At 52.8% G+C, this 19,973-nt stretch overlaps 1 protein-coding gene across 2 annotated transcripts in view; it reads left to right on the forward strand.

The window, feature by feature from the left end:
- The first annotated feature begins 11,579 nt into the window (after positions 1-11,579).
- Positions 11,580-19,973, forward strand: part of KCND3 (potassium voltage-gated channel subfamily D member 3) — a 224,720-nt gene continuing 216,326 nt past the window's right edge. Inside the window, exon 1 of one of the 2 annotated variants that reach the window (XM_024989618.1) lies at positions 11,580-12,914. In XM_024989618.1, the coding sequence (XP_024845386.1) occupies positions 11,809-12,914 (1,106 nt within the window). In that variant the 5' untranslated portion in view covers positions 11,580-11,808. The remainder of the gene's footprint in view (positions 12,915-19,973) is intronic. The other variant, NM_001191378.1, reaches the window with a different exon arrangement.

Genomic DNA, 19,973 nt, shown 5'->3' on the forward strand with positions numbered 1-19,973 from the left:
GGAGGCAATGGCAGGTTCAGACCCAGAGGACTCCCAAGCCCAAAGGAGACTCAGTGAAAATGAAGGGCCCCTACTAAGGGGCCCCTACTGCAGTCCCTCCCTGCAACTTTGCCTTCATAAAGCTGCATCCACGTGAGCATCTAGCATCCTTACTTACTCCCCCAGCATAAAATTCCCCCAGGACATGCTCCATGGGCTTCTGACATGATCCAGCCCCTGGCTTACCCCTATTCCTGTGGCACTTCCTTTATTCCTCATCAGAGGTCTCCCTCTTTGGGGCTGAAAAACAACCACTTCATCCAGGTGAGCGGAACCCACCCCCAGCCATGGCCTGGCATTGTTATCATTGTATGCACAGAGGTGTGTGTCTGTCTGTTTTGTGTATGTCTTGTCCCTCTACCTTCCTCTCCAGGCAGATTTCCTCACACTTCCTGCGGGCACCAGTCCTTCCCTGAACAGCAAAGATAAGCACCAGTTATATTTCCCTTTCTATGTTCGGGGCGCCCTTCTAAGTGCTTTAACTGTGAGAACTGTTCATCTTCCCCAGATCCTGTAAGGTAGATAGTTCTATGTATTTCTATTTTGTGCTTTCCAGGTGGCGCTAGTGGTAAAGAACCCTACTGCCAATGCCCTCCTCCATGGAATCTTCCTGACCCAGGGATCAAACCCGCGTCTCTTACATCTCCCGCATTTCCTGAAATGACTTAGCATGTGGGCACATTACTATTTTAGAGATGAGGAAATCAAGGCACAGAAGTTCAGGAGCTTCCCCAAGATCACACAGCAGGTAAACAGCGGAGGCAGGGTCAAACTCAGGCAGTCTGACTTCAAAGTCTGTTTATTTACCTCCAAGATACACAGTACCCTGAATATAGAAAGCCAGCAACCCTCAGAGGTGCAGTTCCACCCTCCAAATTCCTGCCTTGTCAAGGGGAAGATTGATGAAGTAGTCCAGCCGCAAGCAATGAGGGTAGAAGCAACCCTTGCTGCTGCTGCTGCTGCTAAGTCGCTTCAGTTGTGTCCGACTCTGCGACCCTATAGACAGCAGCCCAACAGGCTCCCCCGTCCCTGGGATTCTCCAGGCAAGAACACTGGAGTGGGTTGCCATTTCCTTCTCCAATGCATGAAAGTGAAAAGTGAAAGTGAAGTTGCTCAGTCGTGTCCGACTCCTAGCGACCCCATGGACTGCAGCCCACCAGGCCCCTCCATCCATGGGATTTTCCAGGCAAGAGTACTGGAGTGGGGTGCCATTGCCTTCTCCGAGAAGCAACCCTTATGGACACTCAACGGCACAGTTTCTAAGAGCAAACCTGAGCAGAGCAGCCCTGGGAAATCCCCAAGCAGACACCAGCTCCAGCAAGTCAGCAAACTTGGAGGCTGCAGACTTGGTGGGGCAGCCTCTTACCCCCACAGTCCACACAGTGACAAGCTCTGCAAATAGCAGCCAGAGTGAAGGGACTAAAGAAGAATCCTCATGTGTGCACAACTTGGAAAGGACACACAGATCACAGTCGTCCATAGGAGCACCATCTTTAAACAGAAAAGATAGCTGGAAATACGCCCTGAACTCATATGTGCGTGCGCTCTCTTTCTCTCTCTCTCTCTCTCTCTCTCTCTCTCTCTCACACACACACACACACACAGCCATGGCCAGCTGATTGACTGAACAAATGCCTTAGCTGTGCTGGTGGCAAAGGAAGGAATTCTAGTGCCCTGGCAGCTCCTAACTTTCAGTTCCTATTTAGAATATCTGAATTGGGAGCATCGACAAGCTCCCAAATTAGCTTTTTAAATAGAAGCTGAGAGTTAAAGGAAAAGCGGCCGTGTCATGGGGGAAATGCAAGTGAGTATCCTGGCCAGGCCAGAGGGAGAGAGGGGAAGGGCGAGACCAGGCAGTGCTGGAAAGATGCAATGGAGGGCATGGAGCCCAGGCAAGGGAAGCATCTCCAGGCAATGGCTCCTTCAGCTGCCGGAGTCAAGGGGCCTCCCTTCTGCCCATCACTTGCTCTTTCTCTCTCTCTCTCTCATTTTCCAGGTCACCTGGTTGTGAGAAGAGCTGGTAAGTAACAACCACACTGGCCTAGACTAGAAATCTGTCTTTTATATTTTCCTCTAGATCTTCTCAACAGAAAGGAGAATACAGTCTACAGCTACTTCCCTTAAATGATGAGATGTGAACCCAGGAGGAATGGATCCAGAGGTGTGTGTGTGTTGCAGGGCAAGGTGGGGCAGGGGGCGGGGGGTGTCCTGAATCAATGTCCTGTCTTCAAACAAGGCTGACCAGGCACAGGAGAGCACAGTTGTCCCACAAGTATATCTCTCTGGAGGAGGAAGATGCTCCCAGCTAACTGTTCTTGGAAACCTCCAAGCTTTGGGGCAGACCCAGCCCCTAAGCTACCTGCAAGATGCAAAACAAAGATGGGAATGCACAAGAGTTCAAACCCGGGCAGAAATAAAATGTGTTTGTGCTAAGTTGCTTCAATCCTGTCCGACTCTTCCCAACCCTGGACTGTAGCCTACCAGGCTCCTCTGTCTATGGGATTCTCCAGGACTGAATACCGGGGATCTTTCTGACCCAGGAATTAAACCCCAATCTCTTACGTCTCTCACATTGGCAGGAGGGGTCTTTACCACTAGCGCCACCTGGGAAGCCCTAAGAAAAAAAGCACTGAGTTTAAACTCTCCCAAATTGGACAAGGCTGAAGGAAACTGCCCCTCCCCAGACCTGCTCACCCAGAGTTTGAGAACTCTCAGGGGTCACAGCAGTTGTGAGAAAATTAGCTCTTATCCAGGGATGGGAGGAGGGAGGTGGGAGTAGAGCCAGGGCCTTCCCCGAATTCTTCCCCCCGTCTGCCAGGGAGTGGCACTGTTGTTAATCATTATTACTGTATGCAAATCACTATGCAAATCCCACACCGCTCCTGGGGCTCCTGGCAAATGCTAATAGAGCCTACGCCCAGCTCTTCAAGGGCCAACTGTACACCTTTCAGACAGACAAGCTGAAGGGGGCTTTGCGGGGAGTGGAACGAATGCGTGAATGAGGGCTTCCGAGCCAGCCAGGAGCCCGCTGGGGCTCAGGCCACCATGACTCACCCCACCTCTTAATCTAGAACAGGGCTAAGGGTTCTCATAAAAGCCAGAAGCCTCGTTCGGACTCAGAGAGGTTCTTTCCCAGCCCCCTTCAAGCACGCCCGCCCCTTCACCGCACTCTGCTTTTCCCTCGGTCTCTGTTTCACACCCAAAACTGTGGTCGCTCAAGCTCTACGTTTCGGTCCCTGCTGAGGCACGGAGCTGCCTCGCCTCCGGAGCGCCAGGCGATTCCGGGCATCCAGGCCGAGATCTCGGAATTCTGGACGCGGGGACAGCTGGAGCCGCTTGGGTTGACACCGTTCGAGCGTACTGAACCCTCTGCGAACGCAGGCCGAGAGTGTGGGAGTCTGGGCCATATACCACTCTCTTGGGATGCTCTGGGGCTCCATCCGCCCGACCTCTTGGGCACTTGCCGACTGCACGCTCCCCATCCTGGGCCGAGCCACCGGGCAGTTGGGATCCTTGGGCTCCGGAGAGGGATCGAGGGACCGGGCGGACTCGGGTTGAGAGTTCACGCTCCCAAGTCCGGACTTTGGGGTCTAGGTACTGAGTCCACGTGGAAGGATAGGAGGGCGAATCCCTACCTTCGGGTCGTGCCCCTTGCGCTCCGGAAGAAGAGCGGCTCTTACGTGGGGCAAGGGCATTGTGTGTCCCCCCGGGACCTCTCCAGCCCCGGCACATCAAGCTCACGGCCGCGGCGAGCTACGAAGCTTGCGCGGTGACGGGCTCCACCTCCCCAGGTGGCAGGGCTCGGCCGCAGGCAAGTGCTGATGCCGCGTGGACAGTCGGCGAGAAACAGACACCCAGCTGGGTCCACACACACCCCACGCGCGCACACACTGACGCTCCCTGTCACCTCTCCCCGAGTCCCCAGCACACACGCCTCCGAGCTCACACTCACGCCTACTCCCCGCTCCGCCTCCACGCCCAGGCCGAGCTCACCTTGCCACGCTCACCCCCGTGCCCACCCTCGCTGGCACACGCGCCCACACCCGCGTCGGCACACTCCGCCACCTCCAGACACATCCTAGGATTCCTCCACTGGCCCGGGGAGACGCACCAGGCTCTGCCTTGTCTCCCTGCCCCCCACCCTGGCTCACGCGCGCGCCCCTCTACACACACATACACACACACACAGCACACACACACACCCTCGCGCGGGGAGTCACTCCCCCTAGCACGCCCTCGCCCTGGGCACCCTCCCGCGGCGAGCCTCCGGGTCCTCCTCGTCTCTCCCTCCGCGCTCTCGGGCCCGGCCTGGAGCCGCTCGGTCGCCGGGGATCTGTCGGGAGGCAAGGGCGCAGCCTCGCCGCCTCCCCCGGACTCTCCTCTCCGCCCCGCCCGCGCCGCGCCCCCATCGCCTCCCCCTTCGGGAGAGGGACCTCGCCAGGCAGCCGGTGGCCCGCCGGGCTCCGCTCCGCGCGGCGCCGGCAGCGGCGGGGGCAGGGCGCGAGCGAGGGAGCCCGCGAGCCCGCGAGCCCGCGAGCGGAGCGGCGAGGCGGGGAGGGGACGCGCTGCCGAGCCGGGGCTGGAGCGACGGCGGCCGCGGCGGCGGCGACTGGGGAGGGAGGGCCCCACGGACAGACGGACGCACGAACGGACGGAGCGAAGAAGGGAAGGAGAGACTTGGCTCGCGAGGAGGAGCGGTGCGAGCGGCGGCCGCTGGGCGCTTCCCCGCGCTGCTGGGTGCTCTGCGCCTCCGCGGCCCCCGGCTCCCGGCGGCAGCTTCCTAGCGCGCGCGGGGCGCGGGGTGCGGGGCCCGGGGCTTGCTTCGCTGAAGGTAAGAGGGACGCGACCGAGCCTTTTGGAGCCAGGAAGCGCGCTCAGCGCTGCTCCCACGCCTGTTGCTCCGGCTGCCCACGCGGCACCCTCCCACTCCCGCACCCGGGTGGGTGGGCGCTGGGGCGCCGGAAGGATTGGGGGTGGGGCTGGCGCCGTGGGGGAGCAAGGCAGCCGGCCCGGAGGCGTCGGTTCCCGCGGGCTGCGGAGCCACCTCCGGGCAGCTAGGCGCTGTGAGGTTTGGAGGTGGGGGTGTGAACCTCTGCCCTCCTTCCATTGGCCTGCCTTCCCTCCGGGGTGCCAGAGGCAGCGCCCCGGGATCCGGCGGCAGGTGGCGGCGGCTCGCTCGGTCCCTCGCTCCTTCTGAGGGGAGAAGGAGAGAAATGGCTGAGGGTGGAAGCGGGGAGCAGTTTGGGGCGCTTTACAAAGTTCTTCAGCCGGGCGATCGGGCGGTGTGCCTCCCATAGCCTGGAGGCCCGCACATCTGGTCCTGCCCGACGCCGCTTGCCCTCGGCGAGCTCTGGGAAGGGTCTCTGAGCAACACCAGGCGCCAGAGTGGCCGGGGGGGAGGCCGTTGGAAAGACTCACTTTGCGAGATGTTTACACTAGGAATGAGGTGCGGAAGGGACTGGGCAGAGAAGTTACCTAGAATCAACTAAATTCCTGCACTTGCTTAGTGTTGACATTTGAATCGAGTCCAAGATGTTCTGCTTTTATCCCGGGCAGCGGTGATATGTCAGCAACAGGCAGAGGTTCTGAACCTGGAATCTTATAGCGAAGAGAAGGCTCGGTTATATTTCTTGGGAGAGGGCGCCTGAACTTTCTCCCGATCCTAGGTACTAGGCAATCTTTTCAAGACCTGGTTCTATGTGGTTCGTGATGGTATTTTGCATGAATGTAACAGAGATGGTTAAATTTATGCCTTATTTACCATCACTTCAAGGGAACCCGGATATTTAATGTCTGTAGAAAGGGGGCCTGGGCCAGCAGGAATTGAACGCAAAGCATGTGGACATGTTGGCACAGGGGCTGGAATAGACGTGTTTATTTTCCCCTGTCTCTACTGGAAAGCAACAAAATGCAAGTACACAAGGGACCCCCAGAGGAAGTACGATTAGCGGCTTGCTCCCTTTCACTGTTGAAGAGGCTGGAGAAAAAAATCAAGAGTTCAGAAAAGTGCCCTGGCCAGCCTAGGAGAGGCACTGCGGGAGAAGAGGATCTCTGTGTGTGTCCCAGGCCTGCATCCCAAGGATCCCTATCTCGGCACCCTACCAATTTCACGGCTGCTTACCCAAACCCTGGGGGCACAGGAGAATGCCCTCTAGGTTGTCAGGACCCTCGGCTCCCAGACTGGCTCCATTCTGGGCTGAGTGAAAAATGATGGAAAGTAAAAGTTTCAAGAGATTCTCCATACCCAGTAGTCTGTCGAGGTCACTGAAGGGTAGACCTTGGTGACATGCTGTTTTCATTGCCTTGTGCCTGTGCTTGGGTTAAGTGTCAGTCCCCAGGACAGGTGGTCTGCTCACTTTGCCCACGTTGGGCCCCCTATCTCTGCCACAGAAGCTGGCTAACAGGGCTGCATGTTTACAGCAGGGGGAACGTTTCCCTTTTCTAGGATTTTTTTCTTCCCCGCCTGTGTCATTTCAGCACTCACCTGTTTCAAATGTCTCTTCCTCATCCTCCCCCCACCCCCATCTTTCCCACTGTCAAACTCTTCTGCCAAAAACAAAAATAGCTTCAGATTTTTCATTTGTAAGGCGTCCACGTCCTAGTAAAACCTTGGCATTTGAGGCCTGTGCAGTGCTATTGGCTGGAAATGGGGCCGCACTGTGGTGCCTGTTGCAAGAATTCATACCCAGGTCGTCTCCAGGAGGCGTTGGTGCCTGTCAGGGGGCGAGTGTTGTGGTGAGAGTCTTGGAGAAGCCCTGCTTGAGCTGGGTAAAGCCTGCAGGGTTGTATGGAGGGGATGGCTGGCATGGCCACAGGCATGGGACACTTTTCCTCCACTTCCAAACAAACTCTCTCTCTCACACACAGAAGTAACAATAGGGTGATTCCTCCCATTTTGGTACCTTTTACCAAGGGGACAGGGCTTGAAGCTTCGGAGACAGCCTGGCCTTCTTTGGGAAGATTGTCCTGGTTTAATACATGGGATAAAAGTTTGACTGTGGGACCAGAGGCTTTTATGATAGATAGAGAGGGACTGTTCTTCCTTCCCCAGTTCTCAATTATTCATCTGAGAGTAGTTTGTAAAATACCCAGAGACTTTGGAGAAGAGGAGATCGGTATGAGGAGGGGAGGGTAAAGTGATGGGATTCAGCTTGGCAGCAGCAGGTACCAGGGAGTGAGGCTTGGGAGTCAGGGTGAAACAGCACTGGCAGAATGGAAGTGGGAGGGCTCCACTCTCTCAGGGTATACAACTGCATACCTGGCCCAAGCAGAGTATTAGAGGGGTACCTGCTGGTTCTGTGGTCTCTTACTCTTTGCCACAGGAATCCCCCAAGTTCCTACCTTTCTTAGCTCCATCCTGGGATAAAGCAAGGATGTTAAGAGTCAGAGGTCCAGGGCCCAGGGTCTGGAGCCCAGGCCCCTTTTCCCTCCAGGGGTGTAGCCAGGGGTTCTATGAATGAACTGGGCCTTTGATTGCCTTGAGTTCTAAGCAATGCAGGTTGTGTGGCCCTTTCTGGGCACCAGCCTCATCAGAAATTCCCAGAAGTGCCTCTGTTAAAAGGAGGCTCAGATTAACTCTGTCCCCTCAGCAACAAACCCAGAGGCTCTACTGCTTGCTTTGCAGGGGACACCATGAGGAAGAGCTCTTGGTGAGACCTGAGCTACAGGCTTGATGTCCTGGATCCAGTAGAATCAAGGATTGTTTGTGCTAGAGATCTCCTTGTCACTTTCTTGTCCAGTTATCTCGTTTGACAGACGAGGCTTGTGAGGCCCAGAGGATAATGATGGCTTGCTTTCACAAGTTCAGGTGAGAATTAGAACAGGAGTGCTGGGCCTTCCAGACCCCATGCTTTCTGCTGCCTGGGGACAGGGTGGGCAGAGCCTGCATCCTGCTCTCTCCCAAAGGACCTTCGGTATTTGGTTACACCTAGGTTAAGGAAGTCATTTGGCAGTGAGCTGCCATGCCATGCTGCCATGCTATGTCACTTCAGTTGTGTCTCTTTGCAACCCTATGGATTGCAGCCTGCCAGGCTCCTCTGTCCATGGGATTCTCCAGGCAGGAATACTGGAGTGGGTTGCCATTTCCTCCTCCAGGGGCTCTTCCCCACTCAGGGATCGAACCAGTGTCTCTCATGTCTCCTGCACCAGCAGGCCGGTTCTTTACTACTAGCACCAACTGATCAGTAGCCTATTGGAAAATCGTCACCTCCTATATACACAGAACATAGTCACTTTGAAGGAGTCTCAGCTCCTTTCCTGAAGCTTGTCAGCATAAATGCCCATGTCATAGGATTTTTGTGGGATTAATTAACTGTTGCTGCAAAAAGTGCTTAAATCAGTGCCCACTGCATAGTCAGTGATCAATAAATGTTAGCTAAATCTGAATTGGAATTATCTTGTGACCAGTCTTTAAACTGCAGGCTTTCTTCCCAAACTTCTCTTGCTCCTCAGAAAACCTGGCTAAGTGTGTGCTTAGGGACTACAGATTCTCCTAGTAGCCTAAAGGAAATACAGGGAGTTAAAAGGGTACATTTCTTGAAGAAAGATATAAAATACATGGGATGTGTTCCCCAGTCTTCTGTCAGCGGTATGTGGATTACTCATTGCCGTGGGTAAATGATCCCCCTGTTCTTTCCTCAGTTCCCGTAATCAAGAGCTCATCAGGCCCGCGCTGTTTTTCTATTCTCTGACTGGTGACATTTAGAGGGAATGTCACTGTCATTCCCGATGTCTTCTGTGGCACCTGAATCAACCTCCCTTTCTGAGGAAGCAGAAAGTCCTGTGAACATGCTCCTTAGCACGCAGAGGGGAAACTGAGGTAGAGGTCGGCTCCTTGGGAAAACACAGAGCTACAGTGAGTCAGAGGCACTTAAATTGGGTTCATTTTATTTAGATCTGTCTTCAGAGTTTACTGAGTGGAGAGAGAATGCCCAGCCTTAAAAGCCCTGATGGTGTGGAATAAAATCGATGGATTACAATTGGCATCTATATAATCTGGATTCCCACCTGTCCTTTATTGTGCCCACCTTTGGGGATCATCGGTAGGTTGGGCACCTACTATGTTACCTCCTGACTTGTCATGTAAAGATAGAAGCATCATGGCCTTTACCCTTAAGGAGCTTCGTGTGGGATGGGGAAAGCAGGGAAGAGGCCTGGCTATCCCCTCGAACTCCACATTGAGACGGCCCAGGTTTAAATCTCCCTGCCTAATCATTACATCCTTCAGCCAGTTATACCTCCTCATGCTTCATTTTCCTCATCTGCAAAATGCGGACAATGGTGGCGTCTGCCCCCTGTGGGTGTTGCTAGGGTGGATTGAAGTGGTCCATGCCATGTAAGCATGTGACACTGTGCTGGCTGGCAGTCAGCCCTCAGTAAACATCACGTAATATTCTTCTTACAGGAAGACCTTGAGAAGCAGGATCTCAGGGCATGTGGTGTGGGGTCAGACTGCCTGTCCAGGGCTGTAGTCCCTGTCCTTCCCCCTTCCAGCTGGCCGACTGCTGAATTTCAGACCTCTTTTTCCTAGGGTTGCTGGGAGGATTACATGAGCTGATCCATTGGAGACAGTGCAGTGCCTGGCATAAAGTCAGCACTCAATTACTGTTGGCCATGATGATAAGACTCGTGGAGAGTGTCTGTAACCCAGGCGAGAGGATGATAGGTGCTAGGGAAGAGGAGCAAACAGAGTGCCAAGAGCCCAAAGGAGGAGAGACTTTCAGCGTGGGGAGAGGAAGACGCATCAGAGAGAGAGCAAGGCACAGGGGAGATTCTAATAGGAGAGCTGGGTGAAGGGGAAGCATAGTCCCAACAGAAGGAAGAGTGCCCACAGACAGACCCCCAAGGACTATGCATGAGCCCATCTAGGATCTAGGATAGGTGCCTGGACATGGGGCTGGAATGATAAACCAGGATCCATTTGTGAAAATGCCAGAATGCCAGTCCAAAGAGTTCAGACTTGATTTGGTAGGCAATGGGAAGATCTTGCTTTAGGGAAATTAACCTGAGCAGGATGGATTTACTTGGAACAGGAGAAATGGGGGTTGGAGGAATGAGAGACAAACAGACAAATGGGAAAGAGGACTCAGGGAAGCGAGGCCTTATGCGGGCAGAGACCTGCTGTCTCATTATTTGGCAATTATTTGCATCTTTGGGTGCAGTAGTAAGGAAGATGGCCAAGGTGACAGGCTGGGGGTTAAGGATGCTGTGAGCAAAAGGTGAAGACCAGCTTTTTGCAAGGTGGTAGACCCAGCTTCCACCTGTCCAGTTTCAGAGATCTCCAGGTGGCAGAGTCCAGGGGTGGCTCAGGAATGAGAGGAGGGAGAAATCTGGAAAACTTGGCAGAGTTGGGAGTCAGGAGAAGCAAACAGGGTTACAAGGAAAGATGAGATCAAATCTCCCTACGAGACTCAGCTTCTGCCTCATTTATTTAAACCAGCTGAATTCCAGAGGGTCCAAAGAATTCTGAGTCAGGATTGGCTCTGTGAGATCAGTTTAGGATCTGGGAAAATGAGCGTGTCAACCCCAAACAATTCCCTGTTGCTGTTCCGTGTGTTTCTGTGTCACCACGTGTCTCCCCACAGATGGTATACATTTGGGGATTGCAGACTCATTTCACTACCGTCTTTAAAAAGCCAGACTCGAGAAGGTAAATCTGTTTCCCAAAGCCAAATATAATTCTCCATGCCACTGTTCCCTCCATCCATGCAGGTGATGGGGAAGTGTGTACACAGCCCGGTTCAGAGAGCGGTGAGTGAAGGGCCGAGGTGCCCCAGCTCTGGAAGAACCTCTGAGGGTGGAGTGGGGCCAGGTGAAAGAGGCTGGCATGGGAAAGGGTATTGTTATATAACCTGAGGGAGTTAGGGATGGTGGGCAGATGGAGACGGGAGGCGAGGAGTCTGGAGATGGCAGTAAGTGTGGATCAGCTTCCTCTGGGAGGAAGAAGGACAATGCTTGGAAGGCAGGTGAACCAAGAATCCAAGAGTCCTTTACAAGGTGGGGGAGGAACCCTAGCCTCCCAGCCTCTCCCACATCTTTCTATTATGGCTCTGAGAGCGTGACTGGACATGAGGTTGCCAAATGTCCCAGCTGAATGTCCCAGAGGGTAGCACGCCACCAGGGTCAGCCTTCGCCATGGAACTTGGGGACAGAACTCCACCAAGTTCTGGCATCTCAGAGAATTTTCCAGAGTCCTAGGCAGCCCCAGCCTCCTCACCAGTGAGGAGTGGAAAGAATGTGTTTCCCTGATCTCCCCCCTCCATGCCCCATTCCTGATTGCCCTTGTGGGTGAAGAGAGAAATAAAAATTAGCATGTTTATCCCACTTTTAAATTCATTTAATGAGAACTCGTTTACCCTCTCCCAATTTAAATTCGTAATAACACCATAACCTTTTGGAGCTGATTATTACCCACATCTTCTCAGATCTTTCTGCTAAAGAGGTTTTCCCTCCAAGTGCTCCTGAGCCCTCTTGGAACTTGACAATTTGTCAGGCAGTCAACAACATCTGGTGATCCCACATTGCTGCAAGACCGGGTGTGAATCAAGTCTCCTCTCTTTGGTGGGGACTTCAGTTCCATTCATTTCCCTTCCAGACGTTTGCTGTTTCACTTCCTGATGACCCTTCCCTGTATCCCATCTACCCTCCAGGGGCAGACAGGGGACTCACGGGTTCTCTGCTTTCTCCTTCTGTCTCCAGGGGTTGCTGAACTAACTTCCAAGCTGGTGTGCCGCGTGGCAGAGCAGTGGCCGCCCAGGAGCTGGAGTCACCATGGCGGCCGGAGTCGCAGCCTGGCTGCCCTTCGCGCGGGCTGCGGCCATCGGGTGGATGCCAGTGGCCAACTGCCCCATGCCCCTAGCCCCGGCCGACAAGAACAAGCGGCAGGATGAACTGATTGTCCTCAATGTGAGCGGGCGGAGGTTCCAGACGTGGCGGACCACGCTGGAGCGCTACCCAGACACACTGCTGGGCAGCACGGAGAAGGAGTTCTTCTTCAACGAGGACACCAAGGAGTACTTCTTCGACCGAGACCCAGAAGTGTTCCGCTGCGTCCTCAACTTCTACCGCACTGGCAAACTGCACTACCCGCGCTACGAGTGCATCTCCGCCTACGACGACGAGCTGGCTTTCTACGGCATTCTGCCCGAGATCATCGGTGACTGCTGCTACGAGGAGTACAAGGACCGTAAGAGGGAGAACGCCGAGCGGCTCATGGACGACAACGACTCGGAGAACAACCAGGAGTCCATGCCCTCGCTCAGCTTCCGCCAGACCATGTGGCGGGCCTTCGAGAACCCGCACACCAGCACACTGGCCTTGGTCTTCTACTACGTGACTGGCTTCTTCATCGCCGTCTCGGTCATCACCAACGTGGTGGAGACGGTGCCGTGCGGCACGGTGCCCGGGAGCAAGGAGCTGCCGTGCGGCGAGCGCTACTCCGTGGCCTTCTTTTGCCTGGACACAGCCTGCGTCATGATCTTCACGGTGGAGTACCTCCTCCGGCTTTTCGCGGCGCCCAGCCGCTACCGCTTCATCCGCAGCGTGATGAGTATCATCGACGTGGTGGCCATCATGCCCTATTACATCGGCCTCGTCATGACCAACAACGAGGACGTGTCAGGCGCCTTCGTCACGCTCCGGGTCTTCCGCGTCTTCAGGATCTTCAAGTTCTCGCGCCACTCCCAGGGCTTGCGGATCCTGGGCTACACCCTGAAGAGCTGTGCCTCGGAGCTCGGCTTCCTCCTCTTCTCCCTCACCATGGCCATCATCATCTTTGCCACTGTGATGTTTTACGCCGAGAAGGGCTCCTCCGCCAGCAAGTTCACAAGCATCCCCGCCTCGTTTTGGTACACCATCGTCACCATGACAACACTGGGGTAAGTCGGAGCTGTTGTCCTGGAGAAGGGCGGAGGTTGGATTGACGGGGACACTGTGGATGGTATCAGAGCTGGACACAGAAGGTTGGAGTCACTTCCCCAAGTTGTAGGAGCAAGGGAAGTTGCTAATCAGAAGTGGAAGGCACCAAAATGATTTGTTTGGGGCTGATGAATGCTCTGAATTGAGTTTTCTTTTAGGAGTAGGGTATATATTTTACAAAACACAGAAAATTGTCACCATGTCTTTTTTCAGCCATGCATTCTGTGTATGTGTGTGTGGTGGGGGAGGAGTGAGTGGAGACTGCTGCATTCTTATATGCACCTGAGCTTGCAAGGGCTGCCTTGAAGAGGAAAAGAGGGCAGCAGGAAGGAAGAATGCTATAAGAAGTTCAATGAGAGTGGTCAAGAGGGTACAGATTTCCATTAACAGGAGACCCTAGAACTCTCTTTTTGGAGCCTCCCTGCATTTCTCCTTTGTAGTATATTTGCAGGCTGTTTTCTCTTCTGCCTTATTTTTCTTTTTTGCTGCCACAAATGCTCAAGGGCTCAGGAGCTCTGAGTAGACTTTCTCTAAGTGACTCTGAACTTGGGTTTTCTGCAAAGTGGGGCACCTGATTTTTTTTTTTTTTTTCTCACTGAAGAAGCAGTAGTTTTGCTTTCTTAGTCTGACTCTGTGAGAATGAATGATCCTTCAGCCTACCTGGGTGATGGTGAGATGGTCTGATGGATCATGTGGTCAGACACAGTAACAACAATATCATCAGTGGGAGGGAAAGGTGCTCAGTGAGGTCACGGGTGACTCTGTCTCTTCCATCTCCCCAGGGTCCCCTCTCCAGCTGAGATCACCGAAATATATTTATGGTGCTGGGATATGAAGCTTTCCATCAGAGGATTGGGGGGGGGGGGCTCACTCAGGAAGCAGATTACAGTCTTCACTCCATGAAGGCAGCTTCATGGAGATGTGTATTTCTTAGGGGCTGCTGCTTCAGCTGTGGGAAGTCATTGAGGCTCAAGCAAAATCCCTTCACAATTCATACACTGGGGCTGTATTTGCTTAGGCCAGGAAGCGTTATATTGCTGATGGAGAATTCATGAAGCTTTTTATTTGGTGTTTGACAATTCAGTTGGTGGCGTCCTGGTGATTCGATTTTTTTTTTTTTCCCCTGGCTGAAACCCTGTGGCGCTGGTATCGGTTTTTCCATAGTGCTTATTGGGAATGACTGAGCAGGTGACAGGACCTTTTAAAATGATTACATTTGTCATTCTGCCACACAGAAGGGAGGAGCAAGGGGGAGAGCGAGGGGTGTTGCTGTCCATTTGTGAAGGCCACATTTGACAGGGGGCATTCCATTCATCGGGCAGAGGCCACCTTGCCCTTTCCTTCCTCTTCAACACACATGCAGGCTCCCACTAACTGCTCCCACCCAAAGTGGGCAAGGATGTCTGGTCATTTGACCTTGTCTTTCTTGACTCAGGGAGTAGATGTGGCTTCCTGGCCTCGTGGGATATTTAGGGATAAGATGGGCTGGAGAGCTGGCCCTGTGTTAGGAGAAGGAGGCACATTTGCTGTTTCTCTGCTAACCTGGCCATCCCTTCGCTTTCCTGAAGGGGACTTTTCCATGGCCAGGACCTCCATGGCTACATTCTGACTGTCCAAAACCCTTAAGTGCCCCTTGATGGGACTCATGACACCAGTGATGCCTCAGGACTGCCATGGGGAGAAAACAGGGCAGACGGATGAGTGTCGGAGTTAAAATGGGGCCATTTCAGAGATCAATGGAAACTTGAACGGCCACCTGCCTGTTACTTTTTATTATTAGCATAACAGCATATGCGTGTCTACTATGTGTCAGCAGTGTGCTGAGCACTTTGCATATGTTATCTCTTTAAGTCTTCACAACAGCCTTGCAAGGTAGGAAAAATTCCACACAACTTTGAAGATGCAGCAGGCGAGGCTCAGAGAGGTTAAGTAAATATCTGTAGTCACATAGCTGCTGAGGGGCAGCGCCGCTTTTCAAATACCAGGCTGGTTGTCTCCAGGGCCCTTTCTCTTTTCATTTCCCACTCTACTTGTTCCCTTAACATCAGGGCCTGTAGGTGGAAATCAGCCCTTCAGAGCTTTTCTTTTTAATGGCCTCAGGGTGTCATAATCTATTCTAGTCCTATCTCTATTTAAGAAAGTGTCAGCGTGGTGAGGACTACAGGCACCTCACTAGGCACAGAGGGAATTTATGAATATATAAAACATTTTCTTCTGGCCAGTTTAAGTTCTGCCTGGGAAATTAATGGCTGCTTTCACTGCAAAATCTATTTACTGTCACTGGGGAGACCAGTGATTTCCTTTAGCCTTCGCTGTGTAGATCAAGGTCAAGTCTAGCGTCAGGGGGTGGACAGTCATGGCCTCACATTTTCTTTTGGGAGGTGAGGGAGGGGCAGAGCAAGAGGACTGCCAGAGAGTGAGGACTCCTGCGTAGGAAGACCCAGACTACCCTCCCCTCCCCGGCCCCGACTTCGGGCCCTGCAAGCTCCTCACCCTTCCCTTCCTCAAGCAGCAAGATGTCTAGCCTTAGGGAGGAAAAACTCACAAGCAAAAATGAAGCCTTTAGTCATGTCTTGCTTAACCTCCGTTAAGTGATGGGAAAGCAGGCTTTTTCTTCCTGTCCACCCTGACCAGTGTCAGGTGGATCGGGCTGCTTGATTTTGACCGGAGTTGGCGGTGAGAACCATCGCCCGGCTCGCTGCTTGACTCTAAACAACAGGTATTTGGCAAAACTCTTAAATGGGTGAGTCAATGAGAATGGGGCTTCTTTTCCATGTGCTTGGTCTGATAATGTCCTCAGTCCCTTCCAGACCCACCTGTACTTTCTCTAGGGTGGACCCAAGATTTGTATCTCCCCCAGCCCTGGCCCCAGGGAGGGAGCAGGGCAGCAATCACCTGATGTGTGGTCCCCCCTCGCTGGGATGATCTGCGACGCTGTGGAGGGTCTTCTTGCTCTTATTGGAGGTCTTACCCACCCTATCCTGGAAACTGTTCCTCTCATCTGGCTGCTCTCTGTCCTGAGCACATTCATTGGCTACTTGTAAGCTTGTTGGATCATTCCAGAAAGCCTGTCTTTGCTTACTCTTTGCTGGTGTTTGAACCCCAAGTGGTCATGCAATGCCGAGGGCCAGTGTTCTGCCACATTCCACATTCTCTCTGGTTGCTCCCAACAGTCCCTGGCAGACACCTACTTCTTCCTGTTTCCAGACCCTTCCCACCCAAACCTTCCCAGGCTTCCTATTTACAGTCTGTGTGCCTTTGCTGACTGACTAGTCGAGGGTCGATGTGTTGCGTGAAGGAGTTTGCTCTTTCTGGCTCTGCCTGCTTTCCTAGGACCCGCTGATGAGTTACTCAGGTGTCCTCCAGGGAGGGATCTCCTGGAGCCAATTATTCCCATTTATTTAATTTCTCAGAATATCTTGAGCACACAGAACAATAACAACCCGGCCGCCACCAATGCTGGAGGATGGCTTTCCTTGGCCACCTCCCATGCTGGTGGGGAAGACACCTTTGCCCAGGCCAGGGTTCCCTGGTGCCCCCTTGACAGTTGAGCTTCCAAGTTCACCACTAAAGGATTAATTTCTGTGCTCATAATTGATGCTATAAATAAAATAAATCCTCAATTATCGCAGTTAACAGAGGGAAGGGATAACACAGCGCTCCCAATATTAAATAAGACCAGCACCTCTAGTTTGGGAATGTATTATTATCATAGACTTTTTCAAAGCAGATTTTCCCTCTTCATTTTGTTTGACTTTGCTTGACATCACCACTGGGCAGACTGCCTGAGCCAGTCCATGGGTGAAGCTCACGTGGGGCTTGGGGCAGAGGGGAAGGAAGCTTTGTGAACAAGCATCCACAAGGGCCATCGAGGGCCAGCTCCAGGCCTGGAAGGGATAAAGTGCTCTTGGACATCTTAGGGAGGGGGAATTGGGCTTGGGAAGGGCATGGAGCAGTGTCACTCTAATGAGATGGCCCGATGCCGCCTGGTTGGCTTGGTTATGTAATTGAGACCGGCAGCCTATCTGTCACCCCGTGCTCTGAGATGAGAGAGCTTTTGACAGTGTCCAAAAATCACTTTAACGAAAACAGAATCGATTTTTACTTCTTCCAAGCACAAAGCAGCCTCCAGGTAATTTGCATTTCCCTTTAAAGTCTAATCCTGGAAGGGGCCTGCCTGAGGTTTCAGAGACTGGGAGCCAGGCCTGGGAGATCAATATGGGCACTCCACAGAATGGGGTGCTTGATCAGGCACCCCCAGTGGAACCAACCAGAGGTGGGTTTCGTTAACCCTTCAGTTCCTGAAATTCTGGCTGTACCATCATCCACTGCCTCTGGGGAGTCCACCAACCCTCCTCCCACCTTCCAAGGGCCTTGGAGTGGGGTGTTGGCCAAACAGTGCCCATCTAGATGGTGGTGGGTCCCTGCCTGGGGGATCTGATTATAGGGTAATTACTGGGAATAAATGACCTCAGGATTTTCTCTTGGTTTGACATTTCTTAACCAATAGTTCTCTGGTGCTGAAATTCCTAAGAGAGAGTGGAGACCTGCATCCCAACAAGGAATCATTCATTCATTCAACATTTACTGAGTGTCTACTGCATGTCAGCCAGCATCATAGGCTCTGAGAATGCACAGGCACCATGATTGCTCATCAGCCCTATGTAAAGCACAGACAGAATGAATGAGACTCATTTCTCTTGTTTTGAACCAAAACAAGAGAGGGTGGGAAGAGCAGGGTCAGAAAAGAGGCTTTTATTCACATTCTTCCCATCCCTCCAGAGACTACCCCTCACTCTGCTCTGTCTGGCTAACTCCTGTCATCCTACAAAACAGCCCACATTGTCTCCTCCAGGAAGGCTTCCCACGTGCTCTGCCATGCATCTTTCTTGCCAGTTGCCACATGTCATTAACTTTGTTTTTATGTCTTTTCCCCAGAATATGAGTTTCTCAAGGGCAGGTATCTGCTTCAAAGATCACTTTATGATCTATATCTAGCACAGGACCTGACATGTACTAGGCTTCAGTATCTATCTGTTCAACCAAACAGCTGTGTACTCTGGCTTACCCATCTTCAATTTTCTCACTTGTTAACTATCTCCTACCCATTGTAAGAACCAGTGAAAGTGCTATCTCACTGTTAGTGATATGGTCCTGTCTAACAGGATGTTTGTGGGTGGGTGGAAATGAGGAGGCCAAGCAGGGAATTCTCTAGTTCTGATGTCAGCCTAGCAGGGTTGGGGCTTTCTTGCAAGGGAGGTTTCAACCCATGTATTTCAGTATTGGCTGCTTTGCCAGGCTCCTTGCCCAGACTCCATGGCCAGCGAGGAGCAGAAAGGGTGCCATAGATAAGCCCCCCCTACCCATCACATTTCCTTCCATTCAGTTATTTATTCAACAGATACTTGAGTAGCTATTAGGCCCTGGGGATACAGCAGCAAAGGAAACAGCCCCTGATCTTGTGGGGCTTACATTCTAGTGGAGAAAACCAGACAGTAAAGAGATAGATGGATACATACCTACATATAGGCAATCAGGAAGTAATGCATGCTGCAGAGAAAAATAAAGCATGATGTGATAAATTGGGGATGCCAAGTGTGAGAGGGGATGCAGCAAGGGAGAGCTGCTATTTTATGTGGGGAGGTCAAGACAAGCCTCTCAGTTAAGGCTGAATTTGAGCAGAACCTGGAATGTGGGTTTCTTGGGGAAGAACATTCCAGGCAGAGGGAACAACAAACACAAAGGCCATCAGGCAGGAGGGGCCTTGGTGCGCTTTTCTTGGAAGGGCTAGAAGGCGCTGATGGTCCAGCCCCAAGAGCAGGGACAGGTAGCACAAAGCAGCCCATGCAGGGCCCGCGTAATCACTGTGGTCACCACAGAGACTTGGCCCTCTGCCTTTTACGAATATGCTTGGAATGGGAAGTCATTGGAGAGTTTTGAAAAGATCTGACTCACTTGAAAGGATCTGGGCAATGGGTAGTGCATACATTGAAGAAGAGAAGCTACCACAGCAATCTGAGCAAGAGAGGAGGGTGGCTGGGATCTAGTAGTGGCATCAGAAAGGGGAGAAGTGAGAGATTCTGCATACGTTCAAAAGTCAAGGCCACAGGACACCCTTGCTGGTCCTGCGGCCAGCCTGCCAGCTGAAAGCTTCACCAGCTCCCATGGCCGAGGACTGGCCTGGAAGACAGAGACCTAACGGCTTCCACTGCTGGGAGAAGCATTTCACAAGAAGAGGCATACGTAAAGGGCCTGCAGGGTGGCTCCCAGACTCCGGCACCGGATGGCAGACCTCTGAGGCTGAGCTAGAGCATGGCCATCTGAGAACAGGGCTGGACTGACAATCAGCAGGAGCATCTGCACTTGACTGAAGTTGCCTTCAACCCAGGCAGAATTTCCCCAGCACCTGCCAAGGTGCTCACCACTGTGTGGGCAGTCTTGGCTCAGAAACTGAAAAGGACCAGCCAGTCTCAAAGGCAGCAGCTCTGGTAGCTGCTGACACAGGCAGGGGGAGCACTTTGGGGCTGCAGGGGAGGAAGAAATGAATTCCCACAGGTGGAATGTCAGCCTTTGGGGTTCTTCACCCCAGGGTCACCACATTAGATTCGTCTTCCGATCCGGCTGTTCAAATCACAGCAATTTTTGGAGGGAATTTCCATGCTGATGCCCATTTCACAGCTCTCTTCTGGAATCTCTTAAAATCAATCTCTCTCTCTGTTTGGTTTTGTTTGGGTTTCCCTCTTTAAACACACGTGTAAACAAAAACATGATTCTTCCTGAGGAGCAGCAATTATTCTGCCTGAAAATAGTGTAAATAAAAGGCAGCCTGGCCCTCTCTCTCCCCAGGGGAGGGGCAGAACCCCTTGGTAACCACAGGGGGATTTTTGTTTCTCTCACCCTCCTCTCACAGGAGGGAGCACCTGTCCCAGTCCCCACAGGGCTCTTGGCCACACACCTTTGTGGCTGGAAGCTTCTCCCAGGCAGGAAGAGGAGCAGAGACTTGTCTGTGAGTCCCTCTC

This window comes from Bos taurus, chromosome 3, assembly GCF_002263795.3.
Source record: "Bos taurus isolate L1 Dominette 01449 registration number 42190680 breed Hereford chromosome 3, ARS-UCD2.0, whole genome shotgun sequence".
NCBI lineage: Eukaryota > Metazoa > Chordata > Mammalia > Artiodactyla > Bovidae > Bos > Bos taurus.